The sequence below is a fragment of the Enhydra lutris genome, unplaced genomic scaffold (assembly GCF_002288905.1).
Source record: "Enhydra lutris kenyoni isolate GAN:26980312 unplaced genomic scaffold, ASM228890v2 scaffoldscaffold90, whole genome shotgun sequence".
Taxonomy (NCBI): Eukaryota; Metazoa; Chordata; class Mammalia; order Carnivora; family Mustelidae; genus Enhydra; species Enhydra lutris.
Window position 1 is genome coordinate 6,818,970 of NW_019154174.1, and position 26,472 is coordinate 6,845,441.

The 26,472-nt window shown below is 43.3% G+C and overlaps 2 protein-coding genes across 3 annotated transcripts in view; one reads left to right on the forward strand and one right to left on the reverse strand.

Moving 5' to 3' along the window:
• Nucleotides 1–10,601, forward strand: part of LOC111162189 (integrin alpha-D-like) — a 50,687-nt gene extending 40,086 nt beyond the window's left edge. For both annotated transcript variants that reach the window (XM_022526417.1, XM_022526418.1), the window contains exons 24-30: nt 2,405–2,483; nt 2,642–2,749; nt 2,857–2,934; nt 3,124–3,237; nt 3,381–3,482; nt 3,751–3,861; nt 10,488–10,601. In XM_022526417.1, the coding sequence (XP_022382125.1) occupies nt 2,405–2,483; nt 2,642–2,749; nt 2,857–2,934; nt 3,124–3,237; nt 3,381–3,482; nt 3,751–3,861; nt 10,488–10,601 (706 nt within the window). The remainder of the gene's footprint in view (nt 1–2,404; nt 2,484–2,641; nt 2,750–2,856; nt 2,935–3,123; nt 3,238–3,380; nt 3,483–3,750; nt 3,862–10,487) is intronic.
• Nucleotides 10,602–11,882: 1,281 nt separating this feature from the next.
• Nucleotides 11,883–12,571, reverse strand: LOC111162190 (cytochrome c oxidase subunit 6A2, mitochondrial). The gene is made up of 3 exons (XM_022526419.1): nt 12,454–12,571; nt 12,146–12,282; nt 11,883–12,007 (listed from the first exon to the last, which is right to left on the reverse strand). Exons 1-3 carry the CDS (start codon nt 12,524–12,526, stop codon nt 11,924–11,926), a joined length of 294 nt encoding a protein of 97 aa, XP_022382127.1. The 5' UTR covers nt 12,527–12,571; the 3' UTR covers nt 11,883–11,923.
• Nucleotides 12,572–26,472: the final 13,901 nt, after the last annotated feature.

The window sequence follows — 26,472 nt, forward strand, 5'->3', positions numbered from 1 at the left end:
ATGCTAAATATGAGTATGCTGAAGTGAAACTAACAAGATTAAGATTGAGGTTTTTATGAGCACTCTGAAGTGGGAGATACGGTTTGTCACCACACAGAGGAAGAAAAGGTCAGGGTTTCACAATGCAAAGAGGAGACCAGAGATGTGACAAACAGCTGGGAAAGTCACTAGAGTCCAAGGCTGTGGCAGGTCACAGGAAAGTCATGTGCAGGGCTGTTGCTGTCAGTTCTGAAGGTGGGTGGTGGAGCAGGGTCAGGCCAGGCTGGAAGCAGGGCAAGGAGACCCACATAATCTGGCTAAACTCCAGAAGTTTGGAAGGTGGTCAGAAGCTTATAATATTGCCATGGGACAGAGTTTGCCACTGTTGTTGCTGCTGATGACACATGAATTTTTAGGACAACTGGGTAGGGAGAATCAAACAGTGTCATTGCCCTTCCAAACACCATGTATGAATTTTCCCTACTGTTCATAGGAAAACAGTGGAATTTACATTAAGATCTTACAGTTATATATACATATGATATACCAAGCATTTCAAAAGAACTTTACATGTATTTACATTCATTTAATCCTTCTAATAACTCTGTGATATGCTTATTGTTTTGTTTTGTTTTGTTTTAAAGATTTTATTTATTTATTTTACACAGAGAGATCACAAGTAGGGAGAGAGGCAGGCAGAGAGAGACGGGCGGGGGTGGGGGGAGCAGGCTCCCTGCTGAGCAGAGAGCCCGATGTGGGACTCAATCCCAGGACCCTGGGATCACGACCTGAGCTGTAGGCAGCGGCTTAACCCACTGAGCCACCCAGGCACCCGATATGGTTATTGTTAACCCCCCTTTTTTACCAACAAAGAAATCAAGAGGTTAAGTAACTTATTCTTTTCAGTTAGCTGGTAAGTGACAGAACCAGGAATCAGTCAAATGGTCTGGCTCTGGAGCTTGTGCTCATGTCCATATGCTACTATGCCATTGCAAGGATTGGGGAAGATGAGTGATTTACTCAAATTTGAAAAGAGTGTTAGAACTGGAAGATTTTAAAGTGAAAAAACTGAAGCAGAGAGGGAAAGGGTTGGAGTGAAAAACATAAAGGTTAGCACAGTAAGGGAAAATATAAATTCTAACATTTATATCATTGCTGCAGATGTCATCACAACTCTATCACAGGCACTATTATTAGCAACCTCAGGTTATACAGGAAGAAACCACAGAGGTTAAGTAACTTACCTTGGGTTACTTGAGTAGGAAGTGGTAGACAGAAATGTCAGGTGGTCTGGTTCCAAGCCTGTGTTTTTAATCATGACACTAACAGTCACATTTGTGGGAAACTGTGGGGGCCCCTGGAATTTCTGTATGGCTGGCCAGGCTTCTGTACACTACATACGGGTGAAATGTGCAGCACCCCTGCTTGTTTGCTTGATTCCACTGAGACCTAAGATGTTAACTCTGGGAAGGAAAGGATTATGGCTTGTTAACTGTTGACTCTCCAGAGCCAAATACACAGCCAGATATAGGGTAAATGTTTACTGAAGCAGGCGATGGATGGATGGATGGATGGGAGGATGGATGCACAGAAAGCCACTGAGGCTGGAACATTTGTGACCACTCCAGGGGCTTGTGTTTATGCACCATCCTTTCTCTCACTTACTTGACTTCCCCAGGATGACCACATCTTTTTTCTTCATTCCATCGTGGAGGGGCTTGCATTGCATTTTTTCCTGAGTGATCCAACCATGATTCCCTTGAGTCCCCTTAGGCTTATTTGTTCTGGCATCAGCCTCTGCAAGCATTGCCAGATGCCAACCATATACCTAGTAGAGGAGAAAGTCATGTGAACACCTTTTTTTTTCCCCCATGGGAAAATGTTTAAATGTTATGAGAGGTCATGTTTTTTTTTTTTTAAGATTTTATTTATTTATTTGATAGATAGAGATCACAAGTAGGCAGAGAGGCAGGCAGAGAGAGAGGAGGAAGCAGGCTCCCTGCTGAACAGAGAGCCCGATGTGGGGCTTGATCCCAGCACTCTGGGATCATGACCCAAGCCGAAGGCAGAGGCTTTAACCCACTGAGCCACCCAGGCGCCCCTTGAGAGGTCATGTTTAAGTTGGGCCTTTAAGTGAACATTTCCAGAAGGGGAGGGGTAAGGGTGTTCCAAGCAAAAGAAAGAACGAACAAAGCTATGGGGATGTGAAAGAGCCAGGGTATCAAAGGACGAGCTAGCAGTTCTGGGTGACTGGGGCAAATGCCATAGGAGAAGAGTTGAAGCTGAGGCTGCAGAAGCATGTGGGGATCATAATTCTTTCATGGGATTATCTGCTGGGGGCCCGACAGAGCCCTTGGCATCAGACAGGAGCACAACTGAGGATGGCTCTGGGAGTGTTTCTCACCAACAAGCCATCTCTCTCCAGGCAGGAAGAGTCTACAAAGTACTTCAACTTTTCAACTTCTGATGAGAAGAGCAAGAAAGAAGCTGAGCATCGTTATCATGTGAGAAGCCAAGGAGTGTCCATATCTTCCCTCCCATGGTGCTGCTAATGTTGGGAGCTGGTGGGAGAGAGAATGAGGAGCTGAGGGTTATATCCAGGAATGAAGTGGTATTTTGGATTCTTCTGGGAGCACAATAACGTTGTCTCAATTTTCTGCAGGTGAATAACCTGAGTCAGCGAGATGTGACCATCAGCATTAATTTCTGGGTTCCTATCCTGCTGAATGGAATGGCTGTGTGGGATGAGGCTGTGGTGGCCCCTTCTCAGGTGTCTACTTGCCTTTCCTAACTCTCCAGAGTCTGATCCTATAGTGCCTCACATCCTCTTACCAGTGAAATGTTGATCATTCTGTGGCTGTTTCTCTCTCACACCAGAATCTTTCCTGTGTGTCGGAGAGGGTACCTCCCCAGCATCCTGACTTCATGACCCAGATTCCAGGGAGTCTTGTACTGGTGAGAAAGACCCTGGATTCCCATTGCAGGACCAGCTGCCCAATGGGGGATATAGGGAAATGCAATTGCTAGGTTGGAGATCTTTATATATGTCCTGTATTTGTTCATCTATTCTCCAACCCAAACCTGACAGACTTCCTATTTCTGGTGGTTCTTGCCTCCTCAGCTTCATTCTTCTCCTGTCCCTAGAACTGCTCCATTGCTGACTGCCTGAAGTTCCACTGTGACCTCCCCACTTTTGGCATTCAGGAGGAACTCGACTTCATCCTGAAGGGCAAACTCAACTTTGGCTGGGTCAGCCAGGTGTGTGGGTCCAAGAGCAGAGTCCCTCCCCTGGATTTGGGTGGTACCAGATATGTCTGTGCCCATCCTCAAGTCAGGAGAGTTCTCGAACTCTGAGGCTTTTCCTCAGGCTAGTTCCCCAGCTCTGTCCCTGTGTATTGCAGACATTGCAGAAGAAGGTATTGGTAATGACTGTGGCTGAAATCACGCTCAACAGATCCGTGTATTCCCAGCTTCCAGGACAGGAGGCATTCTTGAGAACTCAGGTAGTGACTGTGTGGTAGGAGTGGCCAGGCTGTAAGTAGGAGGGCTCCTAATGTTAAATCCATGGTGCTGTGTGGGAGGCTCAGAGGCCTGGAGGGAGGAAGGATGAAGGTCCATCAGCAGGAGAGTTGTCCCTAAGCCCATGAGTGTTTCTATATCCCCCCTTTGGAGAAAGGGAAGGAGGGGAGGGAGTTAAAGTTTGGTGAACCGAGAAAGAGTCTGGGAAAGGAAGAGTTCTGATACTTTCTGATAAGGTCATTTCCACTCCAGATGGAGACGGTGCTGGAGAAGTATGAGGTCTACGATCCTATCCCCATCATTGTGGGCAGCTCTGTGGGAGGACTGCTGCTGTTGGCTCTCATCACAGCCATCCTGTACAAGGTGAGTGTTTCCATCCTGCTCTTGACACCATCAGCAATTTGATCCTATTATTTCCATAATGTAAGAAAGAGCTCAGCTTGGGTATAGGTGCACAGTCTTGGCAAGTCATTGCATGTGAGACATCCCCTTCCATCTATGACATCACTGGTCCCCAACTGTCTCCCATATCTGTGCTTTTCTATCTGATTTTCAGGTCTCTAATTGCTCTCTCTGTCTTGTCCTCTCTTTTCTTCCTGTCTACTCTCATCTTCCTCACTACATGTTTCCCTTCACAGCAAATTACAACATAAAAGCAGTGGCCTGAATTAGGTGTTGACACAACCACTGATTCTGTCTGTCTATAGGCAGTGTCTTGTCCATGCTGGGCCTGCTTTCTCATTCTGAAGGTAATTCCACCCAGTTCACTAATCTTGGTAAAATCTAAAAGCATCTTTAGTTTTGTGTATTTACCCACAAGGCAGAAATATTAGAACACCTATAAAATGCAAGTATTTGGCTCCATTGAAAAGATCTATAAAATGATATGGATATATAAATTATATGGAGATATGTTCAAGTTATACTGAAGAGGATTAAAGTAGGGTACAAATGCTCAGTATGATTCAGTTTTTCCTAATATTTTGTTTTAAAGCCCATCATACATCCAGAAAAGTCAACTAAGTTGTACATTGAAAATCCATGTAACCACCACCTAGAAACTACAGTATAAATAGTTTTCCAACCTTCCTTAAGTGCATATGTATCTCTGCATCCATCCATTAACTATCTAGCAATTCTTGTTATTTTGTTATTTTTTTGGATTTCTATTAAAGTAAGCTGTAAGCAACGGTACTTTCCAACCCTAGATAATTCAGCAATCAAATGATTAACTAGAGTTCAACATTTATTTATGATTTCTTTTTTTTCCTGTTGAAATACTTTACATAAAGCAAAATGTACAAATCCTTAAAAAAAGATAAATAAAATAAAATCTAAATGACACAGTATGGCTAAATATTCTAGTGCAGTGCTTGAACAATAGTAGGGGTTCTAGAAATAGTGATCGCTCTCCCCCCAGACATCTCTTTTCCTCTCTTCCACTGGGTTTCCTAATTTTCTTTTCCTTCCTCCCCCACAGCTTGGCTTCTTCAAGCGTCAGTATAAGGAAATGATGGTGGAAGCAAATGGACAGACTGTCCCAGAAAATGGGACTTCAGACCCTCAAGCTGCCCAATAAGAAACTACCTACTATTGTCCTTTGGACCTGATATCCTCTGAGAAGTTTCCTGGCTCTCTTATTCCCATATAAGTTAGGCCTACAGGGGAGAACTGTTCAACGTGAGTGAGGCTCGGGTCAGGCTGCTTTCTCTCCTTGGGAGGATGCAATGTGTCCACACAAAGTGCCTTGTCTGGGAGGGGCCATTTGTCTTGTCAAGGCTGTAACTGGAAACCTCAGAACAGGATCTTAAACATGCCCCTGGGTGGAGTGGGTTTGGATTTCTACTTAGAAATACATGAACAATAGACTCAAGCTCCAGTCTCTCTTGCTTCACTTGCTACCAATGATCTTTCCAAAATGCAGTACTGAACAAGCCACAATCCTCCTCTATCTTTAGTGACTCCCTATAATTTTCAGGTTGACATCTGAACTATCCAGGTTGATGTTAGGATTGCAATTCCATTTCTAGAGGGTGGGCTTTGATGCAGAAACTATGATTTGCTCTGTGCTTCCCTTTCATCCTTATTCCTAGTAAAATAATGTCAGTATCAGCTTTGTCTCAGGAATCTCAGTCCAGATTGCCCAAACTGAACTGGGAATAAAATGTCTACACATTAGAATTTGTAAACGTGGTTTTCAATGTGGTTTTGTCAGCATTGCTAAATGGGAGGGAGGAATAGAAAGCCAGCAGGAGTATTTCCCCCTTGCCACTTTGGCTCACCTAGCTCTAGCATCTCTCAGAGATCAAGAAACCCAGGACACTTCAATTTTTTGAGATTTCAGATATAGTGAATGAAAAAATTCTGAGGCATAATTATAAAAAGTGTGTATTTAAATGTTGGCCTTAACAAATTAACACATCACACAAAACCAAGGTATGTCCCTTTTTTTGGAAATTAAGTCAAAGATCTAAAATTAAGGCCTTTTAGGGATATGGGTCCTGTATAGTGATGCTCGTGGTGTCTCTTAACCAATATTGGATGGTGGCCAGCCCTGAATCCTGGGGCCAGGACAAGAAAGTTAAATAGAGGGGAGGTTATTATGTCCCTATATTGGAGTATGCTGGCTTCTTATTCTACTCACTCAGTTCTCAAAGCTGTCAGTGATGAGGAGCTAGTGGAGCTGTGGCAGGTGGGAGTGGGGCAAGAAAAAGGCCTCTGCCCATTGTTTTTTAAAGATTTTATTTATTTATTTGACAGAGAGAGATCACAAGTAGACGGACAGGCAGGCAGAGAGAGAGAGAGAGAGAGAGGGAAGCGGGCTCCCTGCTGAGCAGAGAGCCTGATGCGGGACTCGATCCCAGGACACTGAGATCATGACCTGAGCCTAAGACAGTGGCTTAATCCACTGAGCCACCCAGGCGCTCCCATTTTTTGATATTATTATCTGTTTTGTGTGTGTTGAGTTTGATAAGTTTTTTATAGATCCTGGATATCAGCCTTTTGTCTGTACTGTCATTTGCAAATATCTTCTCCCAGAAGATATGAATAGACACTTCTCCAATGAAGACATACAAATGGCTATCAGACACATGAAAAAATGTTCATCATCACTAGCCATCAGGGAGATTCAAATTAAAACCACATTGAGATACCACCTTACACCAGTTAGAATGGCTAAAATTAGCAAGACAGGAAACAACATGTGTTGGAGAGGATGTGGAGAAAGGGGAACCCTCTTCCACTGTTGGTGGGAATGCAAGTTGGTGCAGCCACTTTGGAGAACAGTGTGGGGATTCCTCAAGAAATTAAAAATAGAGCTTCCTTATGACCCTGCAATTGCACTACTGGGTATTTACTGCAAAGATGAAGATGTAGTGAAAAGAAGGGCCATATGTACCCCAATCTTTATAGCAGCAATGGCCACGGTCGCCAAACGGTGGAAAGAACCAAGATGCCCATCAATGGATGAATGTATAAGAAAGATGTGGTCCATATACACTATTGATGAAGTTCTAGAACCTAGGTGAGGTTCGGTGGGCTGAGGTCCAGAGCCGATGACCAAGAAAGAATTCTTGAGACATCTTTGGTGCAAAATGTGGTTTATTAAAGCATGGGGACAGGACCCATGGGCAGGAAGAGCTGCAGCCCCTGGGTTGTGAGAGATGGCAGGTTATGTACCTTGTGGTTGGGGGAAGGTGAGGGGAAGGGAGGTTTCAATGGAACTTTCATATGCTAAAGAGGGCCTACAAGGTGCCGGGATACGGGAGACCTTGTGGCTTGATCAATGTTGTCTTTTGGCAAGCCATTCACATTTCTGCTATCAAGTGTCTTTGTTAGTGAGATTTGGGTTTAGAATAAATTTAACTTTATTCAGGGCTTGAGGAACTGAGTTATTTGCCTCTGAAAATTGTGCTATTGATAAGGTAACTTCTTTGTTTGTAGATCTCTAGGACATTTGTAAACCAAGGGAGACTCCTGTCTTGTAGGATTGTGATTTCTGCAAGTTAACTATTTGTTTCTTGCTTATGGCAGTCAGGGGTGCCTGAGGAATGTCACAGACATTACGGAGGGGAGCGGGTGGAGAGGGGGGACAAGGTGCCAGCTTTTGCTTTGTCCTCAGCCAGCCTCCTGCTCCCTCATCACTGTGGAGTATTATGGCTCCATCAGAAAGGATGAATACCCAACTTTTGTAGCAACATGGACAGGGCTGGAAGAGATTATGCTGAGTGAAATAAGTCAAGCAGAAAGAGTCAATTATCATATGGTTTCACCTACTTGCGGAGCATAACAAATAACATGGAGGACATGGGGAGATGGAGAGAAGGGAGTTCAGGGAAATTGGAAAGGGAGATGAACCATGAGAGACTATGGACTCTGAAAAACAATCTGAGGGTTTTGAAGGGGCGAGGGGTGGGAGGTTGGGGGAGCCAGGTGGTGGGTATTAAGGAGGGCACGTATTGCATGGAGCACTGGGTGTGGTGCAAAAACAATGAATTCTGTTACGCTGAAAATAAATTAAAAAAAAAAAAAGATCCTGTATTGCAAAAAAAACCCAAAAACCAAACCAAACCAAAACAAACAAACAAACAAAAAAAGGCCTCTGGTGGAAAGATCATTTGAATGAAGCAATACACTGGTGTTTCTTACAAATCCTAGAAGGTAGGGAAGGAGATATTATTTGCATATGGTTAGTGATTGGGAGGCACTTTGAACTCCTAGATCAGAGATCTGCTGCCCCCAGTATGGTCATTGTTACTATTACACCATCCATCTTAGCACAAAGTTCAAAGTGGTGTCTGTTAGTGAGCTAGGTGTCAACACATCTCAGGTCATTCCCTGCCCTGGAGTGATCCCATTGTTGCTGCCACTTCCCAGGTGTTTGGTCCATGTGGATGTTCTAATTAGAAACACAGTAAGGGGAGGCAGTTGATCATGATATTATAGGGGAAGCTGGAAAACGACTCTTTACTGCCACAGAAAAATGTCTCTTTCTTTCATCATCATAGGGTCCCCAGATCCCTTTGGAGTCTCCAGAAGAATGAACTATTATGCAATAGATTTAAGTAGGTCTCCAGATTAGACTTTAAGAGAATCCAGCTTTGGATTGTTGTTTTTCAAAATGTGTTCCATGTCGTCTCCTAAGTGCTGAGTTTTAGAGGAAAAAAAAAATACAGCAAGAAAGAATTTTTAACCCATACAACTCACATATTTGAAATGGTGACTTTCATAGAAGTCTTGCTATATCCTTCATATTATCTTCCTAACGGTTGTCCGTGGACTCCAAGGGCTGCAGTGGGCTCTTGTGTAAAATGAAAGCAACACATTTTTCCCTTTGCATATTTTCAGAGTTGCTATTGTGTTGTGCTATATCCCTGAATCAGAAAAATGGGATAATGACTCAAAAATTTTGGTCAAAGCATAAAAATTAAGATGAAGAAGTAAAATGTTGCAACTTAGAATAATTTCATCAAAGTCAATATTGAATGAGACTCCAGTCCACATTTAGTATAGGGAAGTGTGAATGCTGGGATGAGTGATCCTGATCCCAAAATTAAAATATATCCAGAAAATACTGTACCATTGAAACTGGATTTTATTGGGTCAGATATCTATTTTTTCCTAGGCTGGTGTCCATTTTGAAACTTTGTTCAATAATGGCATGAAGCTATCAAAGCTTTTGTGTCATTTTGAAACATGGCATAATGAGCTTTCAGATAAGGCAACAAAGATTTCTTAGAATGACTGTAACAGGGGCAGGTGCAAGATGGTGGAGGAATAGGGGACCCTATTTCAACCAGTCCCCTGAATTGAGCTAGATATCTACCAGAGCACTCTAAACACCCATGAAATCAGCCCGAGATATAAGATTACACACTTCTGGATCTCTATGAGGGGAGAGGATCATCAGTGGAGTAGTACAGAGGAGTTGGGAGTGCACGGACAGATATTGGAGGATAAACGGAAGGGGGAGGCAGCCACCAGAACTGAGCCGTGGAAAGTAATGCCCAATGCAAAAGTGCCCTGCACTTGGGGACCAGTAATAACTTGGCGATTGGTGGCTGCAAGTCAGGAAAGGACGGATAACAGCACTCAAACAGAACAAAGGGAATTAAGGGACAATTTGGGGGACCTGGTGGCTGCAGGCATGGACCTAAGCCAATGGTCCCAGGATGGCCACAGCTGGTGCACTTCCACAGCCGGCATCTGCCTGGACATGAGCGGGTCTAGTGCAGGCTTCAGTCGGTGGTCCCTGGGGCTGGTGGCTACTGTGGCTCATGAGTGTTTCTGTATCTCAACACTATAGCAAAGGAAGGATGGGAGATACTTAAAAGTTGGGGAACCTTAAAGTGTCTGAGACAGCAAAGAGTTTGATACTTTCTCATTCACAAATCAGACTGCAATGGTGCTTGAAGCGTATGAGGTCTATGATCCTATTCCTCTCATTGTGGGAAGCTCTGTTGGAGGACTTCTGCTCTTGGCTCCCATCACAGCCATCCTGTACAAGGTGACTGTTTTCATCCCACTGTCAATACCACCAGCATCTAACCCAAGCCCTCCAGAGACAGGATAGTAAAGTGGGAAGAGCTCAGACAATGGAATCAGGTGGGTCTGTGTGTACGTTTTGGCTCTATCCTACTCACTTTTTAATGTGAGGCAAGTTGCCCAATTTCTCTGAGCTTGTTTCCTCATTTTTGAAATGATAGTCATGCCTATATTACAGTGTAGTTTAAGTGAGACAGAAGTGAAGCCGGGGTATGTGTGTAGGACTGCCTATGAATTTATGCTTTTCTACTATAACTTCTCTGCATAACTGCTGTGCTTGCATACAGTAGATAATACACGATAGCTGTTATTCACATGAGTGTTTTGGCACACAAATACGAGTCAGCTTATTTCCCTTCTTGTCTTCTCTCTCAACTTCTTCCTACTCCCAGCTTTCTTCCCTATCCTCTTACCCAGCTCTTCTGATTTACTTCCTTTCACAGCTTGGCTTCTGCAAACGTCAGTACAAAGAAATGCTAGATAACAAACCTGAAGACACTGCCACATTCAGTGGGGAGGATGTCAGTTGTGAGGCCGCAAATTTGCCTTTGTCTTAATAATTCACTTTTCTGTTTGTCTCTACCCCCATGGACTGGTTTTGCCTTTGCCTACAAATCTGCTTCCATGGGAAAAATTTCTGTATAGTTCTGGGCTGGTCTGAGCAACTTATTGGGTGCTAAGCAAACTTCTCAAGGCATTGAAAGGTTTTTATATTTTAACATATTTGTCAGTTGTTCAGTAATAACCCACTTTTTCCAGAACCAAACATGAAGACAACATGAATTTTCATATATATAAAGAATTGTCCCTATTTCATGGAGCACTGGGTGTTATATGCAAACAGTGAATCATGGAATACTACATCGAAAACTAATGATATACTATATGGTGACTAACATAATAAAAAAAAAAGAATTGCCTCATTAAATAAGGATGTTTATAACACATTCTTCTTCTATAAAAGAGCTCTAATTCAGGGACCTGAGTCCTGTTCTAGGAAGAATTGGGGTAACCTGTTTGTGGGCCTAGAAAATATTCTCTCACTTTTTTAGGTGATTGAGGCCCGAGATAATCTTTTTTTAGTGGTGCTATGAGTAGTATCTGGGGAGAAACCAAAGGAAGAACTCTATGTGTGTTTTGCTCATGGAGTTCAACACAGGCTTCAGGATCCTTGGTAATGGCAAATGAGCAGACTGTCCTAGGAGTGGGGTGAAATGCCTTGAACTTGTTTGAACCATTATCCCCCTTGAAGGAGGTCCCCAAAGACTTCCAAAAAGGAACGTCTGATGTCCCAGACCAATACAGAAGACACATCATGAGTGGTCATAGAGAATGGCTGAAATATTCCAAATCCAAAATTAGGTCATGATGCCTCACACATAGGGCTGGAGATCCTCTGTTTGGAATCAAGGTTGTCTCCAGAAAGCCATAATTCACAGATACTGTCAGTGTGTGTCAGGCAAAAAGTGATCTGCAGCCTGGAGTTCCCAGAGGGCCTCTGAGCAGGGGCCTCATTTAAGTAATTTAATCTCTGAGAATCTCAGTTCCTCCTCTAGAGAAGAAGAAGTTCCTCCTCTTGCTCCCAGAGATACTGTGAGGATTCAGTGTTATGTGAAAGACCTTTACAGCCCAGAACCCTAATTATTAATAGGTGAGCGAAAAGGAATGGATAGGGATCTCCCACCTAGTCATCAAGGACATTCTCTCCAGGACCTCCCAAATCATGGCCTTGGGAAGAATAAGTAGAGCACAGACTGCACTGTACATCTGCACCCAGTAGAGCTATTTTGATACACCCGCACCCCCACCCCGCGGTCCCAAGGAGGCTGCGGACACATAGCTTCCACCTTTATTGCACCTGGTGACATCTTCCAGGGTCTCAGGACTGTTCATAGCCGGTGGGCAGAGGGTTGACACGGGGATTGTGGAAAAGAGTGTGGTTGCCGTCCCCCCAGGAGTAGGGCTGTGAAGAGAGGGAGAGCGGATTGTCAGCGCGGTCCAGGCTGAAGGGTTCTGCGTCCGTCCCCCACCCCCACCCCAGCACCCTTTGCCCACGTGACCCTCGCTCCCACCCTGGGGCAGAGGCCTCAGACCAGCGTACCTTGGTGCGGATACGGAGGTGGTGGTAGGGGATAAACTTAGGGCGTTCGTGGTGGCCCGCGTGGAGCCAGGAGTTGAGGGTGCAGAGGGCCACGCTCGGCAGTGCCAGAACAAAGGTCAGGAGGCGCCAGGTTTTGGCTACAGAGGAGGGGTGAAGCAGAGATGAGAGAGAAGTGGGGAGGCCAGGGCCTCTGAAGGTCAGAGTGGGAGCGTTGGTCTGTGGAGGTGTCATTGGACCCTAGAAGGCCAAAGAGGTGGGAGAGGGGTACAGGTAGGCAAGCCATAGGATCAGGTCTCAGCCAAACTCACCTCCTGCCCCTCCGTGGTCCCCCTTTGCTGCACTTGCCAAGCCCCGACTCAAGGACCTCAGAGGCAGAGCCATTGTGGTGGGTGAGAGAAGCTGGAAACTGCACTGTCCTTTTGCTCTCCTTCAGGGAGGCCTAGATTCTCCTCCCCTCTTTTTGGGCCAATCACCTGTTGAGTCTCTCACATGGGTGGCTATTTTTAGGGGTTTTCTATATTTAAAGTGAGGCCTTACTAAGCATGAGGTCCTTCTCTCTAGACAGCTGCTATTTGGTACCTCTTATTTTGGTAAGAGATGCTTAAAAAAACCAATACGCCATTCTTTTTATAGTTGCAGGGAGCTATTTCCTCTAATACTCTATTCCCGGTGGCTGACACACAGTTGGTCTTTAGTGACTATGTGTAAAATGAATTAAGTGGCTTTTGAATCTCAGTTTTTTCATCTGTACAATGTATAATAATTTATACCTTAAAAGAAGCTTATGAAATTAAAGTAACAGCAATATGCACCTTAGTGTCTGGCATAAAACAGTAGCTCAGTATATTTATTAGTCACAGTTCTTTGCAAAGAACAGAACTTACTCTAATTGGTTTTAAAAAGATAAGCAATTGAAAATCTTAGGTAGCTCACAGTGTCTCTGGTATGGCCAGAGAGACCAGAAATCTGTGCAGCCAGAAACAAACTATTCTGTGGGCCAGCTGCTATGAGACACCACCACAATTTGTATTGGACTCCAGATGCCAAAAACTTCACCATGGTGCTCTGGAAAGCCAGATCCTTCTACCCTAACATCTTCTGGAAAGTGGATTCTTCATGAAGCTTGCATCTTTGAATTGATGTCTTCTGAATCAGAGAATCATGTGCTCCCCAGTTTACAATAGCTAGGTCATTGCCTATACTTTAGATTCAAGAAAGCCTGGGAAATTGAGTTCTGCCTTAAGGAGGCAGGAATTCTATCTTGGAGAAAATCCCCAAATATAAAAAGAATATTCCAAAGATACTGGGTAGTCACAGACTTGACATGTGTCTAGTGTTAAGTATATTATTTCAGTCTGAAAAATTTGATTACCTGGAGGAAAAAGAAGAAAGCTTAGTGAGACCTGTATAAGCTCTGTATCAAAGTAGGTCACTAGAAAGCTACATGATAGTGCAGGGCTAATTTCTGCCTGGTTCACTGTTCTGTCCTCTGTACTAGCACAGAAACTGGCATGAAGTTGTTGTTCTAAAAATATGTTTTTATTGAATGCTTCAAACATGTTACATTAGTTAACCCTATATAAATGCTTTTGTAGGACTATAATCCAATAGGATGCCTCTAGCTTTGACCAGGACTGATGTACATAATATTAATTTAATATATAAAAGAAAAATGAATTTTTATATTTAATCTGGATATATAAAAGAAAAATGAGAAACATACATTTTTAGAAAAGGGGTCTGTAGCCATTTATTCTGTTGGTTTGAAACTGAACACTAGCTTCTACTTAACTTTCCGAGGCTTTTTTTTTCCTGAGGCTTTTTTTTTTTCAAAGATTTTATTTATTTATTTAACAGAGATCACAAGTAGGCAGAGGAGCAGACAGAGAGGGAGGGGGAAGCAGGCTCCCTGCTGAGCAGAGAGCCCCATGCGGTGCTCGATCCCAGGACCCTGGGATCATGGCCTGAACAGAAGGCAGAGGCTTTAACCCACTGAGCCAGCCAGGCGCCCCATCTGAGTTTTTTTTTTTTTTTTTTTTTTTAAGTAACCTTGTTGAACAGTCAAATGTTCATAGTGCTTCTAACTTATTCCAGAGCCCTTACTGAGCTATAATGGAATTCTTCCCATGATTGCTATTTCCCAGTTGGAATTTGGACTTGCTGCTGACAAGATGGGCCTTATTCCAGTACAAGTTACTTGGCATCTCCCTCAAATTACAGTCCCCTCAGCTTATGATAATGGCTTTTGGAGAAAGCAAATGACCAAAAGTGTTTTTACTTGAAACATTCTAGGCTCTCCTCTCTCCACTCAGGGTTTTGCTGGTCATAGCCAAACTATTGCCTGGGCACTCCCATCCCTTTGTCTCAACTTGGAAGTTTCCGTGAAGAATTTTTCTTGCTGGTACTGGGTGAAGGCCCCGAGAGATGCTGCCATCCTCTGCTACTGTTGCCTCCATGTGGAGCACCTGCCCAGTACTCAGCCTTACATTTAGGTAGTATGCACTTTCCTAGCTGATCTGTGTAGAGATGGTGCAGAGCAGCTCTTTTGGTCTTTGTAGCCACTATTATTTCTTAAGGTGTCTCGCATACAATCAAGTAATTGGGCTGCTTCCAAAGCTTCTAGTTTCTAGAGGTTTAGGTTTTCCTTTGTTTTAGGCAGGTGGGAGAACAAACTTACCAGTTGTTAAGTAAACCCCAGTGGGCAGCATCCCAGCCCCTTTTCAGACATGCCTCAGCTGTCTGAGGGTGCAGAGCAACAATACCATGTCATTTTCTTTTGTATGTCTTTCCTGGGACTCTACATACCATGACCAAATTGTCCAAAGCAAAGATCAGTCCAATGTCTAATCTACTAAATATAAATTTTGTTTATGGGGAGGCTTAAGACAGGATATCTGAAATTAGAATTGTCCCAGAAAGTGAGGATACAGGATATGAGTTAGTGAAGATGAACTGTGAAGGGATTTAGAGATAAGACAGAATCAGGGTGGAACTCACTAGTGGGCTAATGACAATAGGATGACAGGGTCTAAAAAGGGGTTATTGGCTCCCTTTGCCCTTGGAGCAGGTGAACCTTGTTATAATGGCCATCTATTGTTTTGTGTCTCTGCCCAACATATGCTTTCTTCTGGTAATAACAACTTGGGTTTTCTTTCTTTTTTTTTTTTATGATTTTATTTATTTATTTACAGACAGAGATCACAAGTAGGCAGAGAGGCAGGCAGAGAGAGAGGAAGGGAAGCAGGCTCCCGCTTAGCAGAGAGCCCGATGCGGGGCTCGATCCCAGGACCCTGAGATCATGACCTGAGCCGAAGGTAGAGGCTTTAACCCACTGAGCCACCCAGGTGCCCCCAACCTGGGTTTTCTTTGCAAAATCACTACCACCTTCTCATTTTCAGTTCTTAGTTCTGGTGGTGTTGACTCCATCCTCCAGCTTCAAGAGGGGCAACATGATCCAGGCTTAGACAAACCAGAACATTCTGTCCTCCTAACCACAGTATTGGGTTTGGTAGGGCTACATGTCCATGAGTCCCAATTTGGGGACTTATTTCTTGGATACTGAGATGTAGTAGTACTTCAACTGGACCTGGAGTTGCTAGGGCTTCAGGCTGGAACCTTATATTGAAGCCAATACTGAAGCCAGATTTCAGAGCAGACCTGAAAGATAGGGATAGACCAAGCCTTGTTGATAATATCTCAACCCCTGGATCACGATGTACCAGAATTGAGAAATGTCTGTACCCTTAGACATTTCAGTTACATAAAATGACCAAAAATGGGGTTTTAAGTCTTCATTAATTGCTAAACATTTCTGTGAAACTACATCCTATTGCTAAATGTTTACCAGTGAATTCGTAATTTCTGTACTATGGTCTGTTTTATTGAAACTTTTTGCCTTATTTTGTAGATGAAACTTAATGGGCACTTGAAGTGAGTCCAGAGTTATTTAAGATTAAATTAATAGAATAAAGTATGCATTAAGATGTAGTCCAACTTGCTAAAAGTTTAATGGTTGAGTCTATACTTTTATTTTCTTCTTGCATTTCATAATAATGTAACATCATACATAAAAATAAATCTATAACTGTGACCTGATTTTTCTGAAATCTGTATCTAATTCTGGGAACACTGAGGTTTTTAGCTGAGGCAGGCACTCTTGTGCTCAGCTGGTCTCATTAATTGTGTAACTTGAGCCCAGGCTGAAGTTATACCACAGGCCAAGTGTATGGAGTTGTTCCCATGAGATCTTCATCTCATATCCTATGTGCTGTATTCACTAGGCCAGCTGGTAAAGAGATCCTATAATAGTGACTTATTAATCTCAAGTATTTTGCCATCAAAAATGCTGATTATTGAAGATAACTTGAAGGCCTTTTGGCACTATCACTGATGCTGCTAAAAATTTGATGAGATCATCCTGTAAATTTTAGTAATCTCATTATTACAAATGTGTGGATGAAATGCACTGGACCCAAGTAAACAGTGTTGTTTTCAGTTGTTTTTCTCTGGTATCACTATAAAAATAACCATGGAATGATTGAATGGCAGGCACATGGACTAGGAAGACATAAATAGGATGTGAGCATTTTGGTTAAATTTCCAAATATATCCATTTTGTCCCTTGAGAGGACAAGAAGAGTAAAAGAAACCCAAGTTTTAGGATAAAAGACTTGAGCAACTTGGGACGCCTGGGTGGCTCAGTTGGTTAAGCCTCTGCCTTTGGCTCAGGTCATGATCCCAAGATCCTGGGATCGAGTCCTGCGTCGGGCTCCTTGCTCGGCAGGGAGCCTGCTTCTCTCTCTGCCTCTGCCTGCCACTCTGCCTGCTTGTGTGTGCTGTCTCTCTCTCTCTCTCTCTTCTGACAAGTAAATAAATAAAATCTTTAAAAAAAACTTGAGCAACTGGAAGTGGTTCCTTATTTAATTAATATTTATTGAGTATCTACTATGAGTCAAGCACTGTGCCTGAGTCTTGGCTCTCATGGAGCTCAGTCTACTAGAGGAGACAGCCATGTGACCAGACAGTCATGATGGTTCATCATGCTGCTGTATGAGTTACCATACCAAGTATGATATGAGAGTTTGGGAAAGCTTTCAATGGAGTTGGGACTCATACGATAAGTAGGACACGTTTAGGTCACAGAAAAGGGGTACTTGGAAATCCTGGGTAGTTGGAAATAAAACAAGTGCAAGAGGCGTGAATGCCATGGCCACTAAAGCTGTGGAGGTAGGACAAAGCCAAGTGAGAAGCCATGTAAGTTGTGCTGAAGCATTTGAACTCTATTTTATAGGCCATGTTGGTGGATGGGGTGGCAGGCACGAATGCTTTTAAGCAGGGGAATGACATCAGATTTAGTATTGGAGTCTGGGGTTTAAGTGAGGACTCTAACTGGTGGATTATATGGATGATGAACCAGAATGCAGAGACTGGAAGCAGGGGAGGTTGATTAGGAGTCTTTCGTATAATCCAGGAAAATGATGACAAGAGTTTGTATTTAAGGCAGTAGCACGGGCAACTGAGAGGTGGGGACAAAGGTAAGAAGAATTTCTGAAGCAGAACAAATAGGATGTGGTGCTTGGTGGGACTTGAGCTACAGGAGAAAGAGGAATCAAGATTAGGGCTTAGAAACTGGATGACTGATGCTATTAAGGACATCTATGCAGTCTGAATTCTCACAGGGTAGCTCAACTTTTTTCCCCCACTTTTAATAGCACACTGTTGGGAGAACCAACAAATAAAATGATTTTTTAAAGCACAGAGAAATAATTTATTAATCACTGATATTAAGATGTCACTTAATATCCTTGTCCATACTGAGAATATACCCATATTTCAGTAACATACTTTTGCTTACCATCTAAATCCTTCTGTAAACTGTGAAGTTGAGGGAAGGGAGAGAAATTCAGGAAAAACAAAACAAAGCAGGGCTGAACTGAGCAAAGCAAAACCCCTCGGCATTTCTGAGGAAGACAGATAGCAGAATAAGACTTTCATAAGGGTATGGATAGAGAAGGAAATGAATCACTGATCTACAGGTCTACCTGCCAGGCTATCAAAGGGCTCATCTAGGACCACACCACATGGGTTCATAAAGCAAGGTTAGACCTCTGGCTGAAAGATTTCCCACACTGAAGACCCCTGTACTGCAAATGGCTATTCCTCTGTGTGTATCTTTTGGGTGACTGATCAAGTGGACATGCTGACTGAAACCACAGCCACACTCAAATCCAAGTGTGGCCTTTCTGCTTAATGGAGCTTTCTAAGCTGGATCAGAAAGGAGCTCTGGGTGAAGCACTTCCCAAATTCAGAGCAGATATAAGGCTGCTCACCTGTATGGAGAAGCATGCCACTGGCTGGGAAATTCTTCCCACACTCAGAACAGGAAAACTAGGCACCATTGCTGCTTCTGGTTCATCTGTGGAGGGTGAACTTGGGAGTCTGGACTCTGCAGGAATCCCTGGGGCAGAGGGAGAGCTGGGGAAGGGGTGAGTGGAGGAGGAATGAGGGAGGGCTGATAAATACTGGGGACAGAAAATGGAGGCATAAGGGAGGTAAAAGGATGGTGTGGGGGAGGAGTCTGAAGAAGATGGGCATGATTAGAAGTTGGAGATTGAATGGGGTGGGAACATCGATCACTGTGGTGGAGGGGCAAGATTAAGAAAAGGAGGTTGTTGAAGGGACATGAAGGACCTGGGGCTTCTGCTCAGCTCTAGCAGAGGGAGGACTAGAAGGGCTAGTGCCCTCAGGTGGTGCCTGGGGCTTGTGACAGGCCACATGGTGTTTGAGCTTGGTGCAGAGGCTGAAGCTCTCCCCATACTCCTTACACCTGTAAGGCTTTCCCCCTGTTTGTAGATGGATGTACTAGATGAGGGAGGTCTTCCGACTAAAGTTGTCATACAGTTAAAGCAGCAGAAGCTGCTCACCTGTGTGAATCCTCTTGTAGAATATCAGCTTCTACCCATCCCCAGAGCCTTCATGTACTGGGGACAGATGTAGGACTTCAGTGCAGTATGCAGTATTTGGTGAGCCAGCAGCACAGAGCTGACTGTAAAGCCCTTGCCATACTCCCCATAGACATATATTTGCCAGAGTGGATTCACTGGTGCTTAATGAGGTTGGAGCTACCACAGAAGGTCTTGTCACACTGGGGATAATGACAGGGTCTCTCATTGGTGTGGATCTTTCCATACTGGATGAGGGATGTATTCTGAGAAAAACCATTTTCACAGGCCCTTCACTTGTAGAGCTTATTTCTCTGGTGAATCCATTGATGCTATCATGTTGGAACTTTGGCTGAAATGTTTTCTGTAGTTGGGATGGAGGTAAGACTTTTCACTAGCATGACTTCAAAGATGATGGGTCAGAGAGTATCTCTGCCAGAAGCTCTTGCTCTGACTGTGACTGTGGTCAGTGCAGATATAGGGTCTCTCATTAGGCACAGGTTTCCTGTGTCCAGCAAGCTCACAGTCTAGGAGTAGTACTCCCTATCCTCAAGGGCTTGTCTTGAGATTTTTCTAATTTAAGATTCTGGACAATGTCATATAAAGGTGTTTCTTACTCTGAGTCCAGGAGTAGATGACACTATTTTTGGGTCTATCCCTTGATGTTCTCCATTACTGAGCTTGTCCTCATTCTTGTTCCCAGTTCCTGTGGAAGAAACTGGAGGTTTCAGATTCCTGCACAGATATGCTCCCCAGAGAGGGAGAGTAGAGCACAGAGGATAGTTTTGCCATAAAATTGCAAAGGAGACTTTGCTTTCAGAATCATATAATCGGTGTTTCTTGATGGTAAGATTTATTTTAAAATATCACATGGAGTTATAATATTTTAGTAGTCTTGGACTTTGTCAGCTTCATTGTGCATTAAAATGTACCAAGGAAGGCTCATTCACATTAGCCTGGAATACCTGAACACTGACTATCAAGAAAGAATCAACCTCAACAGCAGAAGGAAAGATGTTACTTTATTGGTTAAAGTGATTAACAGAAGGGAGTCACACAAGCCAAGAAGATAATTAGACGGTTTGTCACAAATAAGATTGGAAAATAAAATTTTTTGCATATTTTAAAAATTGAAGTATAACTGACATTGGCAACACTTTTTTTTTAAAAGATTTCATTTATTTATTTGACACACAGAGAGAGATCACAAGTAGGCTGAGAGGCAGGCAGAGAGAGAGGGGGAAGCAGGCTCCCTGCTGAGCAGAGAGCCCGATGCAGGGCTCAATCCCAGGACCCTGAGATCATGACCTAAGCCAAACGCACAGGCTTAACCCACTGAGACACCCAGGTGCCTCATTGGAAAAACTTTTAAAAGAGGATATACATAAATTTGTAATTTAAAATGTCCATAATCTAACTGGTGTAAGGTGGTATCTCAATGTGGTTTTGATTCGAATTCCCCTGATGGCTAATGATGATGAACATTTTTTCATGTGTCTGGTAGCCATTTGTATGTCTTCTTTGGAGAACTGTCTGTTCATGTCTTCTGTCCATTTTTTGACATGATTATGTGTTTTTTGGCTGATGAGTTTGAGAAGTTCTTTATAGATCTTGGATATCAGCCCTTTGTCTGCAGTGTCATTTGCAAAGATCTTCTCCCATTTCGTGGGTTGCTTATTAGTTTTGTTGACTGTTTCCTTTGCTGTGCAGAAGCTTTTGATCTTGATGAAGTCCCAGAAATTCATTTTTGCTGTGTTTCCATTGCCTTTGGAGATGTGTCTTGAAAGAAGTTGCTGTGGCTGATGTTGAAGAGGTTACTGCCCATGTTCTCCTCTAGGATTTTGATGGATGCCTGAATGAATAAAGCAGCTATGGTCCATATAAACAATGAAATATTACTCAGCCATCAGAAAGGATGAATACCCAACTTTTGCATCAACATGGGTGGGACTGGAGGAGATTACGCTAAGTGAAATAAGTTAAGCAGAGAAAGTCAATTATCATATGGTTTCACTTATTTGTGGAACATAAGGAATAGCATGGAGGACATTAGGAGAAGGAAGGGAAAAATGAAGGCAGGGAAATTGGAGGGGGAGATGAACCATGAGAGACTATGGACTCCGGGAAACAGAGGGTTTTAAAGGGGAAGGGGGTGGGGAGATGGGTTGGGCTAATGATGGGTATTAAGGAGAGCACATATTGGGGCACCTGGGTGGCTCAGTGGGTTAAATCCTCTGCCTTTGGCTCCGGTCATGATCTCAGGGTCCTGGGATCGAGCCCCACATCAGGCTTTCTGCTCAGCGGGGAGCCTGCTTCCTCCTCTCTCTCTGCCTGCCTCTCTGCCTACTTGTGACCTCTGTATCAAATAAATAAATGAAAATCTTTAAAAAAATTAAAAAAAAAGGAGGGTACATATTGCATGGAGCACTGGGTATTATACATAAACAATGAATCTTGGAACACTACATCAAAAACTAATGGCATACTGTATGGTGAGTAACATAACATAATAAAAGAAAAAAATGTCAATAATCAAATTGTCCAAGAGTAGAGTTTGCAATAGGACTTGTAAATATCCCAGTGGCTCATATCTATGCATGCTAAATTTTATGTTTTTAGGCCTATCAAGCCTATCAGTGTGGCTTTCCCATTAGCTGGAAATGAGGACAGGGGACACCACTGCTAGTCATTCTGAACCCCAAGACCTGATCTTGGCTCTCAACTCACTCTCTGGGTTCCACCTGCTTCCAATCTCACAGCTCTATTAATATCTGGTTTTGACTTCTTACCTGAGCTCCAAGCCTGCATCTCCTGCAGATATTTCCTCCTTAATGCCCCGCCATCACTTTCAACTCAATATCCTATGCAAATAATTGCTGACTCCCAGTTTTAATTTTATCAGTGGCATTAGTTTTCATTCTCTTGAACATCTAAACTTGAAATGCTGGAACTTCTTTTGACCTATACCCTCTCTTCCTCAGGAACAAACTACCATTTAAAAGTGGTGTGCTAGGGGCATCTGAGTGGCTCAGTCAGTTAAGCGTTAAACACTTAATTTCAGTTCAGGTCATGATCTCAGGGTTTTGAGACTGAGCCCTGTGTCGGGCTCTGTGTTGAGCATGAGCCTGCTTAAGATTCATTCTCCCTTGGAAAACAGTATGGAGGTTCCTCAAAAAGTTGAAACTAGAGCTACCCTACAAACCAGCAACTGCATTACTCGGTATTTACCCCAAAGATGCAAATATAGTGATCTGAAGGGGCATCTGCACCCCAATGTTTAAAGGAGCAATGTCCACAATAGCCAAACTATGTAAAGAGACCAGATGTCCACCAACAGATGAATGGATAAAGATATGGCATATATATATGTGTGTGTGTGTGTGTGTGTGTGTGTGTGTGTGTGTGTACACACAATGTAATATTATGCAGCCATAAAAGAATGAAATCTTACCACTTGCAATGATGTGGTTGGAACTAGAAGTTATTATGCTAAGCAAAAGAAGTCAATCAGAGAAAGACAATTATCATGTGATCTCACTGATAGGTGAATTTAAGAAACAAAACAGAGGATCATAGAGGAAGAGAGAAAAAGATAAAATGAGAGAGAGAGAGACTAACCAATAGAAACTCTTAATCATAGGAAACAAACAGGGTTGCTGGAGGGGAGGAGGGCAGATGGACATTAAGGAGGGCATGTGATGTAATGAGCACTGGGTATTGTATAAGACTGTTGAATCATAGGAGGAGGGGCAAGATCGCAGAGAAGTAGGAGACCCTGTTTCAACTGGTTCCCTCAAGTGAGCTAAATATCTACCAGAATACACTGAACACTCATGAAATCACTCTGAGGTGTAATATTATACACTTCTTTGGTGTATACACTTCTTTTGGAGGATAAACAGAAGGGGGAAGGAGCCACCAGAAGGAACCCATTGGAAAGTAATACCCCAAAACGAAAGTGCCCTGTGGTTGGGGACAAGCATTAACTTGGAGTCTGGTTAAAAGCACTCAAAAAGAGCAAAAGATCTTAAGGGGCAACTGGTGAAATCGGGCAGTCACAGGCGTGGGCCTAAGCCCATGGGCCCAGGACAGCCACCGCCAGTGACCATCCATGCTAGAGAGAGTCTGGTGGAGCCTCCAGTCCATGGGCCCTGAGCTCGAAGCTTTCCGCTGCTTGCACCACCACTGTCAGCTGGACGCGCTCCCCCTTCTACCTGCACCTCAGAGAGCCTGGCGTGGGCATGGGCTGGCGGCCTCTAAGACAGCTGCCTTCTGACACCTGAGTGACCACGGGGTCTAGCACATTTCCGCCTGCACGTGAGACAGCCTGGTGTGGGTGCCAGCCAGTGGTCTCTGGGACCACAGCCTTCCATGACTGGCCGTGGGATCTGAACGTTCCCAGCCTGCACCTGAGGGAACCTGGCATGATCTCTGGTTGGGATCCCTCACTGGCGGCCTTCTGTGAAGTGCGTGACCACTCCGTCTGAGCGCACCTGGCCATGGGCCTGAAATCCAGACAGCAGTCCCGGCAAAGGCAGCCACTGGAAGCAGCTGGACCAATATCACTCACAGTTTTAGTGGCACGGGAGATGTAGAGACAAGCTGGGGCCTCAGGTGACACTGGGATGGGGTGGCTGGGGGGGTACAGCACCTGTTGGAGGTTGCGGCGGAGTTTGCAGAGGGGGAGTCTGTGTGTTCTGGACCACCCAGAGGGGAACAGTCTGAGGTTTCTCTCTGAGGCAGAAGTCTGGGTGCAGACAGATTCTTTCTTTACTCTGACCCCCTGAAAAGCTGCAAAAAGTCGCCAAAGAACAAAAACCTCCAGAGAACAAAAGCCTGAAAAACCAGTTTCCACAGAGCCCAGCCCCTTGATAACTTGCAGGGCCACTCAACCTAAGTAAGACTGACAGGAGAACAATGCAGCAGCCCCTCCCCCCAGAAGGCAAGCCAAAAAATGAGAGGAAAACCACCACAGGTTCCCCGTAAAACAGTAAAACCCCAACATCAGGGGAAAACAATATATTAAGCTCCCTGTATTGTCCTAAAGCAAGTATATTTCATAGATACAACTTTTTTTTTTTAATTCGTTCCCACGATTCTTATTCTTTTAAATTTTTTTAACCCACCCACCATTACAACTAGAGGTTTAATACAACATATTCCATGATAACTTTTTAAAATTTTATTTTTTTTTTCAGTGTTCCAAGATTCATTGTTTATGCACCATAATAACTTTTTAACTTGAACTTTTTTCATACATATACTTGAGTTTCTTTTTCCTTTTTCTTTTCTTTTTTCAACATATAGATATAAGCTTCAAGGTAATCATTTTTCCCTATTCAATACTATCCCTATATATAAACCAGTTATAATTTGCCTTTATTGTTGGAAAGTTGAGTCCTTTAACAGAGATACACTGAGGAAGAACCAAAATAACCTTCCTTACCCACATCAAGGATTTATAACCACCCTCCCATCTTTTTCTTCTGTCAGTGTTGTGATTTGTTTTTGTTCTTGTATTATATAAATCTTATTCTTGGGGTTCATTTTGGCTGGGTTCTTCTTTTTTTTCTTGTCATTTACTTTTGTCAGTCTTTTTTATTTGTTTATTTTTGTTTATATACCTCATAAATCTTACTTTTGGGGCTCATTTTGACTGGGTTTTCTTTTTTCCCCTCTTTCTCTCTCTCTCTTTTCTTTTCTTTTTTCTTTTTGGTGGTGACTTCCGATCAACCCGAAAATCTCCAGGGTGCACCTTGCCTGAATCATGGTTGACATATTCAGCTACACATCCCCTCAACCACCTCGCACCAAAATGACTAGGAGGAGGAACACCCAACAGAGGAAAAATTCAGAGACTGTGCCCTTTTCCACAGAACAATTGGATATGGACATAAACAGTATGTTGGAAAGGGAATTCAGGGTAACAATTATACAGGCAATGGCTAGGTTGGAGGAAACCATTAGTGACAACATGGAATCTCTAAGGGTGGAAGTGAGAGCCAACCCGGCAGAAGTCAAAAATGCTATCAATGAGATCCAATCTAATCTAAATACTCTAACAGCTAGGGGAAATAAGGCAGAAGATCGAATTAGTGATCTAGAAGACAAACTGAGAAAGAAAAAGTATTAGGAGGATGCCTGGAACAAACAGCTAAGAAGCCACGAAAACAGAAGTAGGGCAATAAATGATGCCATGAAAAGTTCCAATGTCAGAACTACTGGGTCTCTGAGGGGGTGGAGAAAGAGAAAAGACTAGAAGATGGCATTGAACAAATTCTCCACGAAAATGTTCCCAATCTGGGGAACAGAACAAGTGTTCGTGTCCTAGAGACAGAAAGACACCCACCAAGATCAACAAACCTAGAAAGAACTCAAGGTACTTTATTGTGAAACTCACAAATCATAATTTTAGACAAGAGCTTCTGAGGGCAGCTGGGGGAAGAGATTCCTTATGTACAGTGGAAGGTCCACCAGAATAACGTCAGCCCTGTCCACAGAAACCTGGCAAGCCAGAAAGGGCTAGCAAGACATACTCAGGGCACTAAATGAGAACAAGTTGCAGCCAAGAATACTTTATGCAGCAAGGCTGACATTCAAAATGGATGGAGAGATAAAGAACTTCCAAGACCAGCAAGGTTTAAAAGATTATGTGACCACCAAGCCAGCACTACAAGAAAAAAGAAGAAAGATTCCAAGAGTGACATAGAACAGAAATTTAGAGACAATCTATAGAAACAAGGACTTCACAGGAAATATGATATCAATAAAAACTTACCGTTCAGGGGCGCCTGGGTGGCTCAGTGGGTTAAAGCCTCTGCCTTCGGCTCAGGTCATGATCCCAGGGTCCTGGGATCGAGCCCCACATCGGGCTCTCTGCTCAGCAGGGAGCCTGCTTCCTCCTCTCTCTCTGCCTGCCTCTCTGCCTACTTGTGATCTCCATCTGTCAAATAAATAAAATCTTTAAAAAAAACAAAAACCAAAAAACACTTATCGTTCAATAATCATTTTCAACATGAATGGCCTAAATGCTCCCATAAAATGGCACAGGGTTGCAGATTGGAAAAAAACGAGAGGACCCATCCATATTCTGTCTACAAGACACACATTTGGAACCTAAAGATACATCCAGACTGAAAATAAAGGGATGGAGAAGCATCTTTCATTCCAACAGGCCTCAAAAGAAAGGTGGGGTAGCAGTTCTTATATCAGATAAATTAGATTTTAAGCTAAAGACTGTAGTCAGAGATACAGAAGGACACTACATCATTTTTAAAGGGTCTATCCAACAAGTAGATCTAACAGTTGCAAATATTTATGCCCCCAATACGGGATCAGCTAACTACATAAGCCAATTGTTAATCAAAATAAAGAGCCATATTGATA